We start from the raw sequence: 16258 nt of genomic DNA, 5'->3' as shown, positions 1-16258 counted from the left end.
ATACAGGGAAAAAGAGAGTGTTTCTCCATGTCATGATTATAAAACAAACCAAATAACCTCATCTCGTATTCTGGCCAATAAAACCAATTTTATGAGGTTAAAAACACACAAACACACACTGGATAATTTAGGGATATTAAGGAAAGACTTGCAGCTCACCTTGGCAATGGCTGTTTCCTTATACATGCGTGTGATCAGACTCATGACTTCAGAAAAGTTGCTTTCAGTGGCATCTGACCTCAGACTTCTCATTAATTTCTCCCACTCTGCAAAAGTGGCATTCAGACTCTAATTGGCAGGAGAGACCAGTGGTTAGACACAGAGTACAAAGTACTGGCATGTTTTAAATGTGAAATGTTTAGGAACTTTGGAGAACTCTACCAAAATTGGTTAAAAGTAAATGTGGGATTCAAAATCTATGGGAAAAGAAGATAGAAAAGAAGATTGTACTAGAATTAGAAAAAAAAATTATCATTTTATCAAATTATATATATATAATTATCAATGATATATTTTTAATTATCAGATTATCAGTATTAGTGTTCTTTGTGTTATATTTTAAAACAGTAACAGAGATACTCTGCTTTATACTCACACAATCCTTATAACTACATATAGTACACATGCATACATAAAATACATATCATACATAGATATTTCCATTTATTAACAAATGTATTTGTAACAAAAGTGGAAATTTTACCTTTGCTGCAGCTTGTGGGAGGTCAAATGGAATACGCTGCCTGACTTTGGGAGGCAGCTGAGTTAGGACATCATTCTTCAATCTTCTGATCATTATTTCACTTAAAAGTTGATGTAATTCCTCTAAGTTTGAAGCTCCTCTACAATCCCATTGCCTTCTTTTACCAAAAAACCTGGAAATGATAAATCAGTACAGAGTGGAAACATGAGATCTTCCAAATTCAATAGAATTCTTCGGTACATAATCAATTTTAAAGCACACTGTTGGATATTAAAGTGTGCTTCAACTTCTCAGCAGCCACCACTGCCTGCAGGAGTCACTGCCCATCACCTGCCCACAACCCTCTGTCTGTTCCCAGCTTCCCACACTTCACTGTCCACAGGAAACAGAAGGTTCAGGTTTCATTTTGGAACTCCTGTTTCAATGGACTAATGAGAAGAATACACCACCATGAGAATAATCTTTATTGTATTACAGACAGGAAAGCCATCATGAAAACTGCAAATATCACCATTAATATTCCTTTTTTTCCCTCCCTAGGAATTCCTTCTTAGTTACTGTCAGAGACAGGATTTAAAGCTTAAGCTCTCATCTTTAAAAGTTCAATAGAGGAAGAAGATCTAACATTAGGAAGCTAAAGGCTGAAAAGAGAACAAATTTATTAACTCAATCTTCCTTATTCTTTCTTTGCTTTGCTGTTTTTGAGGAAGTGTTGCAGCAGGAACAACATCTTTTCTCTGTCAGCATCACCAGGAGACAATAAAATAATGAACATGACAGATTTGGACAAAAGCCCAGGTAGCATTTTCCAGAGCTAGAAGAGTGTGTTAAAAGCATGTAATTTTAATAAAAAGACAAACAAACAGCCACAAACCCCCCCACAATAATTTAGAGATTTTCAAGCCTTATTAACTTTACCAACAGCATTCTAATTAGCTGAATTAGCTGAATAGAATCATTTGGGAAAGGGGCTGAGGGAGTCACTTCTGCACTGAAGTGGCAATGGCACAGATGGAGACAGCAGCATCTTTTGCTCATATCCCTTCCTTGCTCTATTTATATATCTGTCCTTATAAAGGTTTCCTTCCTCCACCCTCAGCATCAGGGATAAGACAGAAATGGCAGGCTAAACCTCACAGAAATAGTTTGGAGTTCATCTTTAAAACAGGTGTCTATGGATACCTAAGGAAAAACCACCCAAATTTTCACAGGAAGTGTTGCATAAAATAATCCTATCAAGTTTATTACCACAGGATGTTTTGTTCAGGCCAAGTCATGAAGAAAAAGTTATTCACTGAAAGCTTGCCAAACCCTGAACTTGATTTTTATTACATTTATGGTATTCCAAAAATAAGATAATCATCTATGATTGAGTAGCTAACCATGCTGTACCCACGCACACTTGTGGTGTGAAAATTACAGATGCATTCAGTCAAAACACTGTGGAAAAAATAGCATTTCTCTGTCTGAAAATTAGACAGTGATCTTCCATGTTATTTGAAGTTAAATACTGATAAAGTGCATATGATGAAGGGAGGAAAACAAGTTTTATGAAAATGAAACCATGTAATTATTATTGTAAAAATTAAATCTAAATGCTAGCCAATTTAGCTGACAAAAATCTGTTATTCTGAATACATGCAAAGTTGTAGATATGAAATTTTTAGCTGAGACAGTCAGCCTGTGAAATACAGAGACAAGTACTGGACTTTCTTCCCCACCCAAATGTGGTGAGGTCACAAAGAACCTGGATCCCATAATAAAGAGAGATATAAATTATTACATGACCATGAGCTTAAGACTGAGAGTCAAAAACTCCAGTTCTGAAGGTAAAACCTCCACAGCTCCTATTAACAGTAAATGTATAAACAATTTTACTTAACAGAATGCTTCAACTTTATTTCAAACTTTAACAGCATTAATTAATTAATGTCATCAGTGTCCTCCTTTTCCCAGTGCTCTTTGATGGAGGAGATGGTTGCTGATCCTGGGTTTCAAAGCAAGATGGTGTGATAGAGCAGCAGAGGTGCCACCTACTGATTCTCTCACTTGGCATGACAAGAAAAATCAAAGATGCTTATAAAAATGTAAATAAGAATGTAAATAAGCAAGGGCAGTAATACCTGACACGAGCATCACAGTATTTTTTAGCATATTCATTCCAAGTTCCAAACCTTCCTGGAAACAGTGCCTCAATCTGCATGAAGAGCTGTATAAAAAATAAAACAGCAACAGTGAAAAATGTAAAATTGCCTGTGAATGGAAGACTAATCAGAAATAATCAATGCATGGTTCTTGTGCTAAGTTTACATGTAATATTTGCACAAAACCCACACAGCCTGGCCTGCATGCAAAAGAAATTCCACAGGATTGGAGGCTTCAGAGAGGACAGTTGTGGGAAGGCCTGAAAGAACAGAGCAGTCAGAGCACTGTAACAGCACTGACAGCCTGGAAAAGACCCCCATTCAACAAGAAAACATGGATGAGATGAAGTTATTCCTTAAATACAGTTTTCATCATTTGCCAGGTGCATGGGCTTCTGCAAAGCTTCAGTGCAGGTATTGCATGAGTGGCTGCTTCCTCAAATATGTGAAAAACCTACTCAATTCTTAAGTTTTACTTCAAAAAAATGGACAATATCACTGCAGACCAGAAATTCCACTTTTTTTTCCCCTCCTGAAAAGCAGGAGGCAAATACCAGTTTAGATGACCTTAACCAGGAGGAATTCTGCTTTACAAGCTGTTACACTGTCAAAGCTTCCTGGCTTCTGAGATAATTTTCTATCCATTTAAAGACTTTATACAAAGATTCTGCTTATGACATAAAACTGATTAAAGACATCTAATGCTTTTTATACTCTGCCTTGTAAGCCACTGAAGAACATCAGTATCACTAAAAAATATCTCAAATTGTTTTCCATTTGCTCATGAATTTTGATCCCATTGCTGTGGTCAAGGACAGGGTGCATGGAATTTCCTTTCAAGACCTTTAACAATGATACTGTTCTCAGTATCCATGTACTGGATAAAGGCAGAACACCTTCTGACTTCAGTTCTTCATTCATTCTTCATTGGTTGCAATGTCATTGTACAGGAAATTTTAGTAATTATCCACACTCACAAACATAAATATTCATATTAAATTTTTAGCTAAGTACTCATGATATACCAAGCTCTTTTCCATACCACAAATATCTACCTCAAGTTATGAACTCTTTGAACAAATGAAATTCATAAAGGGTCTTGGCATAAGTTCTATTTACACAGTAAGGAATTCTGAAGTAAAATATTACTTATATAACTCTTTCAAGTTCCCTGAATTCAAATCAGCTCTTATATTCATTTATGTACTTGTATACCCATTTTTCCCTTACATTTGAGAAATAATGGCAGCTGTCTTGGGTTCAGTATAAAACCCAAGAGGGTTTTTGTTACCTCTCTGCTCCCTCCCAGTTCCATAAGCTGAACTTCCTTCAAAGGAAAATTTGTCATTGTGGATGTGCAACCAGCACAGCCTGTATTTTTTTCCATTGAAGTGAACATTAGGAATATCCAACAGACCACTGACACTAAGGGCTTTCTTTATCAGATGATGAAGTAGAAGATTTATTACAAGATCTTGCCCACCAAAGACTCCTCTACCCAGGAGAAACAAGCAGTTCTCTGCTCAGGCTCTTTATTTTTTATTTCACCCAACAATCAGTCTGTTACATGCAAGATTAATTTCTTACAAGAAACACTGTCTCAATTCACCTGTGCACAAGCTTGAAACAAGTTTGTAAATCAACTCAAACAAAATTGGTTTTGTTTCTTATACTTGTCCTTCCTGATGCAGCCAGTGCAACTTTTGATGTCCTAATGCATGTAATTGAATATATTCAACAAAACTACAGAACTGAACATTTATTACTGATACTATCATTTAAAAAAACAAACAAAACCAAACCTAAAACAAATACATGTCAAATACCTCTTCAGGTCTTCCTAGAGCAGGAGTTCCAGTAAGGAGAACAGCTCTGAGAGCTTTCTGAACAATTGGCAGTAAAATCTTGCTACGGGTGGCGTTTCTGGATTTCATGTAGTGTGACTCATCAATCACAACCACCTTAAACTTCTGCCTGTACAAAGTGTCCACCAAGGTCTGTGCATCAGATGTTAACAGCCCATACCCCAGGATTGTTACTTTGCTCGTTGATATTCCCCTGAAAGAGAAAATCCACAAGTTTTTTTAGTAAATTTTTATTGTAGGACAATTCATATAGCAGAGAGATTATAAAAAACTCATCTCAGAAGGGATGTGTGTCTCCTTTTGGAGTGACTGACATGTGGGCTGTCAGGCTAACAACAACAGCTTTTGGTGTTTAAAACATCTCACACTTCTCAACCACACACATTTCATAACCATTTTCAGAGGACACACATTGCATTTCAAAGGAATTTCAGTTATCTGGATGCACTGCTTCACCCTGTGCTCTTTTCCAGGGGCATCCCATTGGAAAAATCCACTTTGTGGACAAAAAGTTACACACAAGCCAAGATCTTAATTAGCACCCAAAGAGCTGAAGTAAAAATGTCTCTGTGCAAGCTTTCTACTGCTCTGGGTACAGAGAGTCCCCTCAGCATTAATCAGGCTGTCCCTGAGGATTTGGGCACTGGGAAAGCACAGACTGGGCTGAACCTCAGCACCTGGAAAAACCATTCCTGTCAGAGCTCTTACCCAGCTTTTTTGCTCAAATAGAACAAGAGCAAAACAAAAACATCTGGAAGCAGGGAGTCAACATGGCACAAGATGCAAAAATAGTATTTAATTGAAAATGAATTTTTTATAACAAATTTCAAGATGTATACAGGTGCAAGGCATGAACTGATATTAAAATCACTAGAGAGCACTGTGGCCCTTCAGGAGCAGCACAGCAACTCACAGCTGTTGGACACAATCACCAGGATGGGGTCAGAGCTGGTCCACCCACTGCCCTGCTGGCATCATTTCTGTTTGCTCTTCAGTACAAGAGATCAAGAAACCAAACAAGCTGAAGTTTCCTTGAGGATTTAAGAGGAAGAAAGTAAATGCAGCCACACATTGCTGCTCCTGGGTGTGGAAGTGCAGTGGTTTGAGCACTGGCACTGTGCACTGCAGACTCTGGCTGGCACTGTACAGATAAATGGAGCAACCAGGAAAGCATCAATTTCCCTTACCCTTTCTGAAAGGGACATTAAAAAAATTACAAATAAACTTATTTATTTTAGTGGAACCAATTTATTCAAGAAACTTCCATTTTTAAATTTGGCCAGAAATTACAAACCTAAACTGATGCCTAAGTTTATTTTAATCTGTTTTAATCAAGAAGTTAACACTCAAGCAGTAAACTTGGAAGTTTTGAAGAAAAGCAAAGTATTAAACTGAGAGAAATCAAAGTTTAACATATGGAAGCAGAATTTAACAAAATGCTAAACCAAATTTGGCAGCTGTGTTTTTGCATTTTCTTACAAATGCATGAAACACTTTCTAATGTTAAAATATTAATTAGTTCAACAGGAACCTCACTTATAGCTAGGAAGCCTCCTGGGAGTTAAATGAGCAGAAACCCAAGTTTTCATCTTTCCTTCTTTTTTAATATAAGTAATAATAGTTAAGGTCTACTCCTTTTAAAAAATCTTAAAAGGAATAGAATTTCATCTGCCATTTAATTGTCCCATCATTTTGCCTAGTCCACATTTCCCCTTTTTGCATCCAGCACTATAAGCACTGAGTGCCTTTCAGATAAATACCTTTAAAACAAAAAGCTAATTTTAGTTTCTTAATTCCTATGATGAATTTAAATTTTGACTATCAGTAGGAATTACCCCTTGATGAAGCTTTCAAAATGCATTTTCAGCTGGATTTCTGTGGTTACCAGGAGGTTCCAAGCAGCACATCTTGGCAGTCAAGTCACTCTCTGATATTCCCAGAAAAGATGAAGATCTGTCTCCCTCACACCAAAATTTTAGAACAACATCTAAATATTAGCATAAAATCAACCAAGTCATTTACAGTAAAGCAGACAAAAACCACCCTTGCAATTCAGGGTAATAGAGAGTTATTCCAATAACACCCAAGCCACAGCCTCTCTGATGAATTCATGCTGTTAAATCTAAAGATAGAAAGCGTAGGGCACGATGACCTTTTCAGTTATTTAGGGATTACTTACTTGAACTTACAAATTTCCTCAGAGTGCTGAATGGAATTCTAACAGTAATTACTTCCTTATTTTGTAATGTACACCAGAAGTTCTCCAAAAATGTTTTACAGAAGCTAATGAATTCATCAGAATTGAGAAATAACTGTGTATGTTCAATTTGAGACACACTGAAGTAATCTAATTTTCAGCAGACAAGCATTTGCTACTTTGCAAAAAGCAGATGCCTCAACTTCAAAGAAAATGAGTAACTATTACAACACAAGAACAGAAAGCTGGGAGGAGTGGCTGATAGCCCAGAGGTGTTTCTGATAGCCCAAGGGTAGCCCTGCTTGAGCAGGGGGTGGTGAGCAAGCCTTTCTAGAGAAGAACAACAAACTACTCACCCAATATCAGTTTTGTTCTGAATGATGGTAATGTCATCTGGAGAGAGCTCTGGAATCCACTTCTCCATCTCATCCACCCAAGGGTATCTCAGGGAGGAAGGCACTACAATTAGGAGAGGCCATTCATGTTTATAGTAATATGAAATGGCAATTGCTTGAATGGTTTTTCCTAGCCCCATCTGGGAAAAGAAAAGAAAAGAACATTAAAACCAGAAGTCTCTGCTCAGAAAGCAAATTCCATTCAGAAGAGCCCAAAAGATTTTGCAAAGACAGAACCAAATAAAGGAAACCCAGTCAAAGAGATACTTATATAGCATGTATTTAATGATCACTTTGTTACCACAGATCATCTTTTATGAAACAAGATTTTCCTAGTTAAATGTATTAAGACATGTATTATATCATTCAAGTCAGAAGAAGCATTTCCATTAATCTCAGAAGATTTTCAGTTCAGAGTCTTAATAGGAGAGACTAAAAAATTCAAACACTTTAACTTGTGAAGCTACTAAAAAAATTTTTAAAAGACTATGCAAAGGAAAGAAAACTACAGGATGCCTTCTTACAACAACAACAACTTTGTCCTCAGCTGCACAGGCAAGTGAGGAACCTGGGAAGAGCTCTGGGTTTGGCCCAGTGGCTCAACAAAGAGAAACTCCTGCTCTGATTCAGCAGGGCTGATGGTTTGTCCTCAGCCTGCACCACAGGTGGGACAGCCCAGAGAGTGAGAATTCAGATGGACACACATGGGGAGGATTCAAAAGATCTACATTTAACAGGAAAGTACATTCTTCCTATTGCCAAGGTGGGAATGCTCCCATCTGCGAATAATCATGGCAACAGAGGTCTGTGAGAGTCAGAATTTAGGGGTTTGGTTAAAAAATATCACACACTTTCCCCCCTCCACAGCAAAATTTTATCAAAGAATGCAGCTATTTTCTCTGAAACACCAAAGCAGAGATGAGCCTTCAAATGCTCTGGGCAGCTTTTCCATGCAGTCCAGTGGACATCTGAGTGGATTTGCTGCTATCCAGCTACTCACAGCAGTGAGACATAAAACAACTTCCATCTCCAGTATTGAGTCTTAATGGACTGACTTAAAGATGTAATGAAGAGATTTCCCAAGTGCAAAAGAAAACAATGATTTTTTTCTACTATTACTAGAAAGAAAATAATAGGAAAGCTACAGTGATACTCAGTTTTCATTCAAAATTGCCAAGTTTTCATTAAAATTTTCCTGCAAGTTTTTCCCTTGTGTCACCAGCAGTTTTTAGGTTATCTGAAAATAACTCCAAGTGAAAAAAACCAAAAAAAAAATAAGACTAATTTTTAGTTTGCTGCCATGGCTGTGCAGGCCCTGGTGATAATCCAGGCACTGGGATGAAATGAATATGGAATAAAAGCAAGGCTTTTGTCATCAGCACACCCAGGGCTGGTGCAGATCCCACAGAGCTGATCAGCAGCTAGGTAACAATGAGAGAGACCAGAAAAACTGGAGAAAATATTATGGGCTTGGCTTTTGATATAAAGCCATTTTTCTCCAGCATGGAAATGGATGACTCTGAAATTTTAGGGGAAAAATTTTGTCTGTCCCCACTCTGAGAAGAAACAGAAACATATTTGTAGATCATCTTTCAAAAAATACTGGTTTTATCTCACTTTAATCCTTACACAGTTACACAATCCAGGGATATGTACAGTAATTCTCTAACCTTGAGTTTTCCTCCATAATTTCTCTTTACATACAAGCTCACAGTACTGATATTTAATTTTACCAACATTTTTTGGAGATAGGACAAAAGGCACAGGATACACACCAGTGCACAATATTCCTCCAGTGCCACACCTATTGTCATTACAAAATATACAACTTTTATTTTGGAATAAATGTATCTTCCAGGACTTTCTATTGCTAACATAATTATGCACAGCTCATTTTCTAGTTCAAGGCTGGAAATAAACTGTTGTAATAAAAAAATAGCTACTGCTGATATTTTGATTTTTCCCAAGCTTCCCTTTTTCTCTTCCCCTGAATACTTTTGTATTCTCCACAGCTCCCAGATATTTTGCATTCTATGCCAGGATAGTTTATCTCCAGATGTAATGAGATTTTTATAGTATGAGGAGATGCTTAAATCCCAATAATCCATCTCCCTCTCCCTCCTAGTGTGTCAAGAAAACCCAAATTAGAATTGTGAGACTACAGCAATTCTCTTTTTCAGAAAGGTTTTATACTGACAATACTTCAAGAACATTATTACAAAAATATTTTATCTGGGGGAAGAAATGCTGGACTCACATTTCCTTGATAAGGAATACAACATATATTTTTAAATGTATGGGTACAATAAATCTTACTATTACTACTTGATGAGAGCACTTTAAAAAATTCATCTTTGGAAACCATATCTGTTAAAAATCTTTTTGGGCCAGGAATGTCTAATAATGCACTAAAAATAGCTCACTATGCAATTATAAAGCACTTAAAAAAAATCAACTGAGTCAGTGTTTTTAAAATGTAACAGTACAGGAGATTTAACCTACAATTAAAAGTAACCTTTTAAGTTTTCTCAAGGATTCTTCTAAACTTATGTCAGGTTCCAATTTTTCCCTCACTTAGGTATTTTCAGGATATCTGCTGACTATCACACAAATTAGGATTCTTTTATTACCAGCCTTTCTGCCCACACCTCTCAAACAAAAAAAGTCACATTTGCACCAAGTGCATGAACACCAGAAAAGACAGAGTTAGAGGAACAGGAACATCACTCACCTCATCAGCAATCATACACCTAAAGAGGAAACAAAAAAGGGGAGGAAAAGCAGAAATTAATACAAAATAGAATGCATAAACCAATACTTACAAATTGTTTACTATAAATTAAAATTCTGGATTTACAGAACCAATGAAAGGAAAAAAAGGTGACTTCTACAAAAAATGAATTTGGTATGAACTGAAAATAAGTCTAACAATTCTTCTAAATATGTTTATTCAGTTTGCTGGCATTACTGCAGAACTTGCAATTGCAAAACTGAATTTCTGCCTAGGTCCAGGGATAGATTAATTGCAATCATAAGAGACACTTCCAAGGCAAGAAGGGTATCTTCAATTTTCTTTTGTCTTTCAGAAACAGCAATGTTTTTGCTGCTTCATGTTTAAGGATTATTTGTATTTTAGACTGATTTCAAAAATGTTCTTTCCTGAGCTGTCACATTTGTTTTGAAATAGAAGCAGACACTCCCTCTCCCCCACCAATTGTACCAGCTAAAGTATTAGAAAATGAATTTGATTTTTTGCCCATTTTGGAGTCACTTGGCAAAGCCACTCTGTGTAAAGACAATGACAACTCTGAGTCTCCAGTCATAAATAGTAAATTCTGTTCAGCATATTTACATTTTGTAAACATTAAATGCCATTTTTTACATGAATTTCTTAAAGGCATTTTAACCATTCTGGGATTCCAGATGTATCCTTTGCATTGTGTAACTCAAATACAGCACTCCTTCCAGGAAAAAATGGGAAAGATCTTCCAGGTCTTAGTGTCTTTAACAAAATTTAACACAACAAGATATAAACATTCTGTATTTTGATCCAGAAAAATCTTTCCAAGTAATACAGAACTGCTTTTTTAGTGGTAGCTACTCTGGAGTTAGTGGAGCTGGCCAAAAAAGATAAAATGTTTGATATTTTCAGAACCACAGCATGATGCTGTTTGCTCACTGCCTGCCACTATAAATTCCAGTGGCTACCAACTTCTGCATTTCATTCAACTGAGGTAAAAAACTGATTTAAATTAAGAATTATACAACTCCATTTTTATAAGCAACAAACTATCTATTTGCAATTGCTTTGCAACTTCCCCTCCCCAGCTGTTAGGGATGGAGCAAAGAAAACATAGGAAGAAAATAAAACAAAACAAAGCCCCCAAGCCTGCACAGATTCACAAAGGAATAAAAAGGCAGGAAGACAATTTTTAGTGGCAACTCATGATTGTGAGACCTTAATGTCTTTGATTTGCAGCTGGCAAAGACATTTATTTGCAGACAACTAACACACAATTCTAATTTAAAAATAATGTCAGTTTTTGCTCAAAGACTTTTTTTTCCATTCAATACTCATTGTTAATTGCTTGAACTGAAGTTTACGAAACAAGTCTTTCTTTTTTGCAGATTCTTTGAGGCCAACTGCTTTCAGTACATTAATCATGTTTTTAAAAAACAGTTTGAGGCCTGAAATCAATTGGAATGCACAATAACCTACTGTTAGAGTAGAACTCCTTACACAAATGCAGCTACAACAAACAGCTACAGAGCACAGACAGCTCAAGAATAAACCACAGACCTTCTTCAACAATAAAGATTATTTATTGCAGGAATATCAGAGCTGAAGTACAAATATAGCAATAACCAAGCTGCATTTGGTAGCAAGAAAATGTGGTAAAGAGGACAGGAATAAAAGAATTCCTTGCCAATTTCTGCTGCAAATACAGTATTTCTCAGCAAATCAACTTAAATTTTAGTAGAATTGCATAAATAGTGAAATGTTAATTATGCCAGTTCAGACAAACAGAAAAAGTGAGAACAGGTAAGATCCTGTTGCACTGCTCTTTGGCACAGGTGAACTATTTGGATGCTCCTTCTTCCCTTCAGGATAACAAGGAAAAATGAAGAAATTCAGAGGGATTTACAAATGGCTCTGACAATTAGAAACTGAACAGCAAATAAAAAACTACCCACTTGAAAAGCATGTCAACCACAGAACTGGTTTTCCATAAAGCTAGATTTCTTCATCACAGTGAAATGTAGCCACCCAAACATTGATGACTTTATCTGATGACAAATAAGAAATGGTTCTGCTTTTCTTTTTGCACTCATTTTCAGGCTGTACTCATAAAATCTTTGCTGCTATAGAGTATCTCCTGTTTTCAATGTCTGTTAACTTCCACTGATTATGTCCTTAAGTTAAATTTCTTATGTAGCAGCAACAAAGTTGATGACTTTCAAATATTTATAGAAACTCATCAATTTGTTGCTGGTAAATGAAGGAAAGTACAAAGTAGCTGCCATCATAATAATAACAATAATAATTTACCCATAATAACTCTGCAAACAGAGGTTACATCAGGTGATCAACAGAATTTTATCTTCCTCATTTCTGCAGCACCAATAGAAACAGAGCCACAGAAACACCCCCATGCTCAAAGCTGGGGATCTCTGGTGACAGATTTACTTTGGGAAGTACTCACTCTCTTCTCCTGCCCAACGATGAAATTGCTTTGTCAGAAGTAGTTGGGATTGTCTTCCTGTACTTGCAATCCAGCCAATTTTCAGCATTTCAGATTTGACCAGACACATCATAGCTTGAGATCAATCAAGTGCACTAAATTGGTTTTAAAGCTCCAGTCAGAGTTACCTGAATGTGTAAAGTCCCCTGTGATTACACAGTTAGTGACATGAATCACTGCTTGGATCCACACTGCTCAGACTCAAATTCCTGAAGTGCTACAGTTTTTAAATTGCTAATTTATGCCAACTAATTAACATTATTGACACTCACACTTGACAAAATTTTAACATGGCACACAAGGTTGAGTTTGTGATACAGGTAGGAGTTAATGGAAGTGGAAATTGAGGATATTCCATTTATTTTATGACATGATGCACTTTAAAGCATTCATCTGGGTAGCTTTCATAGTTTTAATACAAGAATTCTAAAGATGTCTGCCTAATGTAGTTACAAAACATAAGAAGTCCAAATTATTTTCATTGGATTCTGGGGCAATGAAAAACACCTTATAGAGGACAGGAACATCATGCAATGTCTCCAGTTTATAATCACAACAATTAGATTTGAAGTGTAAAGAACTTTCCTCTCTCTATAGCCCACATCACACAGAACTTACAAGACACCTAATAGCTAGTTGCACCAAGCTGCTAAAAAGCAATACTTTACATAATCTTAAAAATATGCAGCCTCTATTTAAAACAAACTTCAGTATGTTCTACATTACTGCAGTCAGACAAGCTGCCAACATGGACATAAAGGTTCCATGCTGTCAAAAGCAGAAGAAACAGATCTTCAGCTACATTGAAGGGACAAATATGTATTTTTGTTTCACATATTTTGACTGCAAGAAGACAGACTTCTTGTTCTCTGAAGTTCAATTAGTCATTTCCTCTCAACTGGTAGTTACCCAATCTGAGCTTCATCATTCATGTCCCATCTGTTCATATGACACCTTAATAATAGCTCTATCCAAGAATATAAATCAGAGCTATGATACACAGATTCATATCCTGTTAGAAGCTCAACCCACATGGTCAAAAGTTTCAGAAAAGCGTGGAAAAAAGGAATTTGAGATGTCTCAGTTGCACTTGCTCTCAGCAGCAAAAAGCACCAGTCAATGGCAAATTCTTTCAGATTCTTTTGCATTTAATCTTTAAATGTTTCCCTTCTTCAGAGTGAATCCTGTGGTTTGTGTTTGAATCTCCATTCATGAAGGAAATCTATTTTTTCCTAGCAGAAAGCAGCAGAATCTAATTGGGATGCACTGCACATGCTGCTACAACCTTGCTACTATTCCTAACCCTTGTGCAGTGTAGGGTTAGCAATGGCCTCCAGACACAGCAGGAAGGGAAACATCATTTGGGCCTCCACCAGACTGTAACAGCCCCAGCATTTTGGGGTGTATTAGCCTGAAAATAAAAGCTATCAAGCAAACACCAAGAGCTGTGAGTGAGGATGTTGGTGAGTGAACATGCCTGCAGAGAGCGAGCTCTGCTGTGCTGGTGCCCCTCAGGGGCACACAGGCCCAAAACCTCACTGCTGCTCACTGAAGAGAACAAATGCAAGCACCTGAGGCTGCACACAAACCTCAGCTTTCTTCTGCACGGAGAGAATCCATAATTGAAGGGACCACCCAAAGCTGGATGAGCCAGAACCCCAAAACCAGACCTTCAGCACTATCACCTTCAGCACTATGGCTGGTACTTGATACCTTGTAAAGGTACCAAGCACCAGGCAAAGGTGCATTTATACATTCTAACTGCAGCAAACCTTGGAGAGAAACCTGCAACAAGCAAAAAAAACAGGTGAAGGAGCTAAGAAAGAAAGCCAAAACTCGTGACAGAGTCCTCTGAAAGCTCTATCAGGAAAGCTCTGCCTCTAAAAGGACTGAAAAAATAATTTTTCAAACCTCAAAAAACACAAAAAGAGTTCCTGGTTGTGTTGATGTCAAGAAGATTGGAATCAGCTTCACAAAGCAGAAGGACAAGCAGATCTTTCAAATTTTATGCAGATGAGCTCATTGGAGACACAGAAGGAAACTGAGGCCAAGCTCATGTGGCATATGCCATAGAGCCATACAAAAATAGCCTGCATCAGAAGGTTCATGCTAACACAGTTTTATAAAATGAGTTTCAGGGAAGAACAAACATTGAAATGAAAATCATTTCTATTTCTGGGTTCCATTTGGGTCACCCCTTTTGAAATGTCAGCACTATTAACCATGCAAACAATACAGCTGAAGTTTCTTCTATTAGTTATGGCTACTGCAGTAAGGTATTTTTGTAAAGAGAAAGAATCTCATTTTGAACCTTGCTCTTGGAGGAATATTGATTAACAACACACTGGAATTAAGGTATCTACAACCAAGGATCCTACCAAGTCAAAAACCTGGTGTGAGAGCTTTCTTGTAAATATAGAAATATTTAGATAATATCTTGTCTAGAAAGTTGTGCTTCATTACCTGGTAGATTAAAAACTAAAGGGGTACAGCAATCCAATACATCTGTTCCTTGCTTGTAAGGATAATTTAACTTCCTGATTGATTTTCAGCAGCTATTTATCCAGGAAAAACCACTAAGAACTGCAGGTAGCTTTTTCAGAACAAACTCCTTCCCTTTTAAATGCATTTTCCAAGGCAAACAGTGAAAGCTGTAGCACTTCATTTTTTAAAACATTGAAAAATTTTGTTACTACTCAAGCAAATTAAAGCTGTTTTTTGTTAATGCAGGCTTTGGAACATGTTGTACAGAGGAAGCTTGAGTCTTTCTTTCACTGGTGTGGGTGTCCTGATATTCTTGGGATTCTCACCTACTCATGTGAGTCAGTTTTATATAACACTACAACATATAATTTACCTCCTACTCACAAGCCAACACTTCAGCACTAACATCTCAACCAAGGGTTATTTAAGGAATCTGAACTTAGAACATTTTTATATAAAACTGCGCAAGCAACCATTACATTTGTGTGTCAGTAATCACAGCACGCAGTCCTAAAGCTGGAACAAAGAGAGCTGACTCCCTTGCAACAATAATCAAGGGTGTTGCAGCAAAAATAATGCTCCAGAAGATGTAAGATAAATCCTCCCCTTGCTCCTGAACTACACTAGGTATTTAAAAAAGCCCTAAGTGATAAAACCCCAACCTTTGATTTAACAGAAGATGCACTAAATCTGCATTGGTAATGATTCTGCAAAGGAGTGTAGAGGAGAATCATTGTGCTGTCTTATGCTTTTCTCCAACACCCCACATGTAACTGAAAAACCCACCTAAAATGTTTTATTAGTATTTGAAAGCTCTCAGGCCACGTGTTCTGGTATTTTAGCTTTGGCAAAGATGTGTGAAATAACACATAACAAAGTGGTCAAGTTGAAGGTGAAGCCCAGAACTGCAATAGGTTTTTAGAACATATTAATGGAACTGTTAGGTTAGAAAAACTTCCAGCCAAGAAGACACCCAACAGTGACACTGAAAACTCCCCATCTATTCAGTCACTGGCTTCAGAGACAAATGAGTTCAGCAGCTGACTCAATGCAAGAAAACAGAGTAACTTCAACTATTTTCAGCTCCAGATAATCGAGGCTGCGAATGTTAACCTTGCTGTTAACTGGCATGACTGTGAGCAGCAGCAGAAGCCTCCTTAGTGTGCAGTCTAGAAATGGGAATACTGATCACCACTTTCCCTATAAACTCTGCATTCCCTGGTGAGC

At 37.1% G+C, this 16258-nt stretch overlaps 1 protein-coding gene across 2 annotated transcripts in view; it reads right to left on the bottom strand.

Moving 5' to 3' along the window:
- ZRANB3 (zinc finger RANBP2-type containing 3) overlaps positions 1 to 16258 on the bottom strand; it is a 40659-nt gene that overhangs the window by 13210 nt on the left and 11191 nt on the right. For both annotated transcript variants that reach the window (XM_064718614.1, XM_064718613.1), the window contains 6 exons: positions 10036 to 10054; positions 7266 to 7444; positions 4674 to 4905; positions 2827 to 2912; positions 704 to 875; positions 160 to 288 (listed from right to left, as the gene is read on the bottom strand). In XM_064718614.1, coding sequence (XP_064574684.1) covers positions 160 to 288; positions 704 to 875; positions 2827 to 2912; positions 4674 to 4905; positions 7266 to 7444; positions 10036 to 10054 — 817 coding nt within the window. The remainder of the gene's footprint in view (positions 1 to 159; positions 289 to 703; positions 876 to 2826; positions 2913 to 4673; positions 4906 to 7265; positions 7445 to 10035; positions 10055 to 16258) is intronic.

This window comes from Zonotrichia leucophrys, chromosome 7 (genome assembly GCF_028769735.1).
Source record: "Zonotrichia leucophrys gambelii isolate GWCS_2022_RI chromosome 7, RI_Zleu_2.0, whole genome shotgun sequence".
Classification (NCBI taxonomy): domain Eukaryota; kingdom Metazoa; phylum Chordata; class Aves; order Passeriformes; family Passerellidae; genus Zonotrichia; species Zonotrichia leucophrys.
The sequence above is the reverse complement of the archived record's forward strand: the minus strand, read 5'-3'. Positions and strand labels throughout refer to the sequence as shown.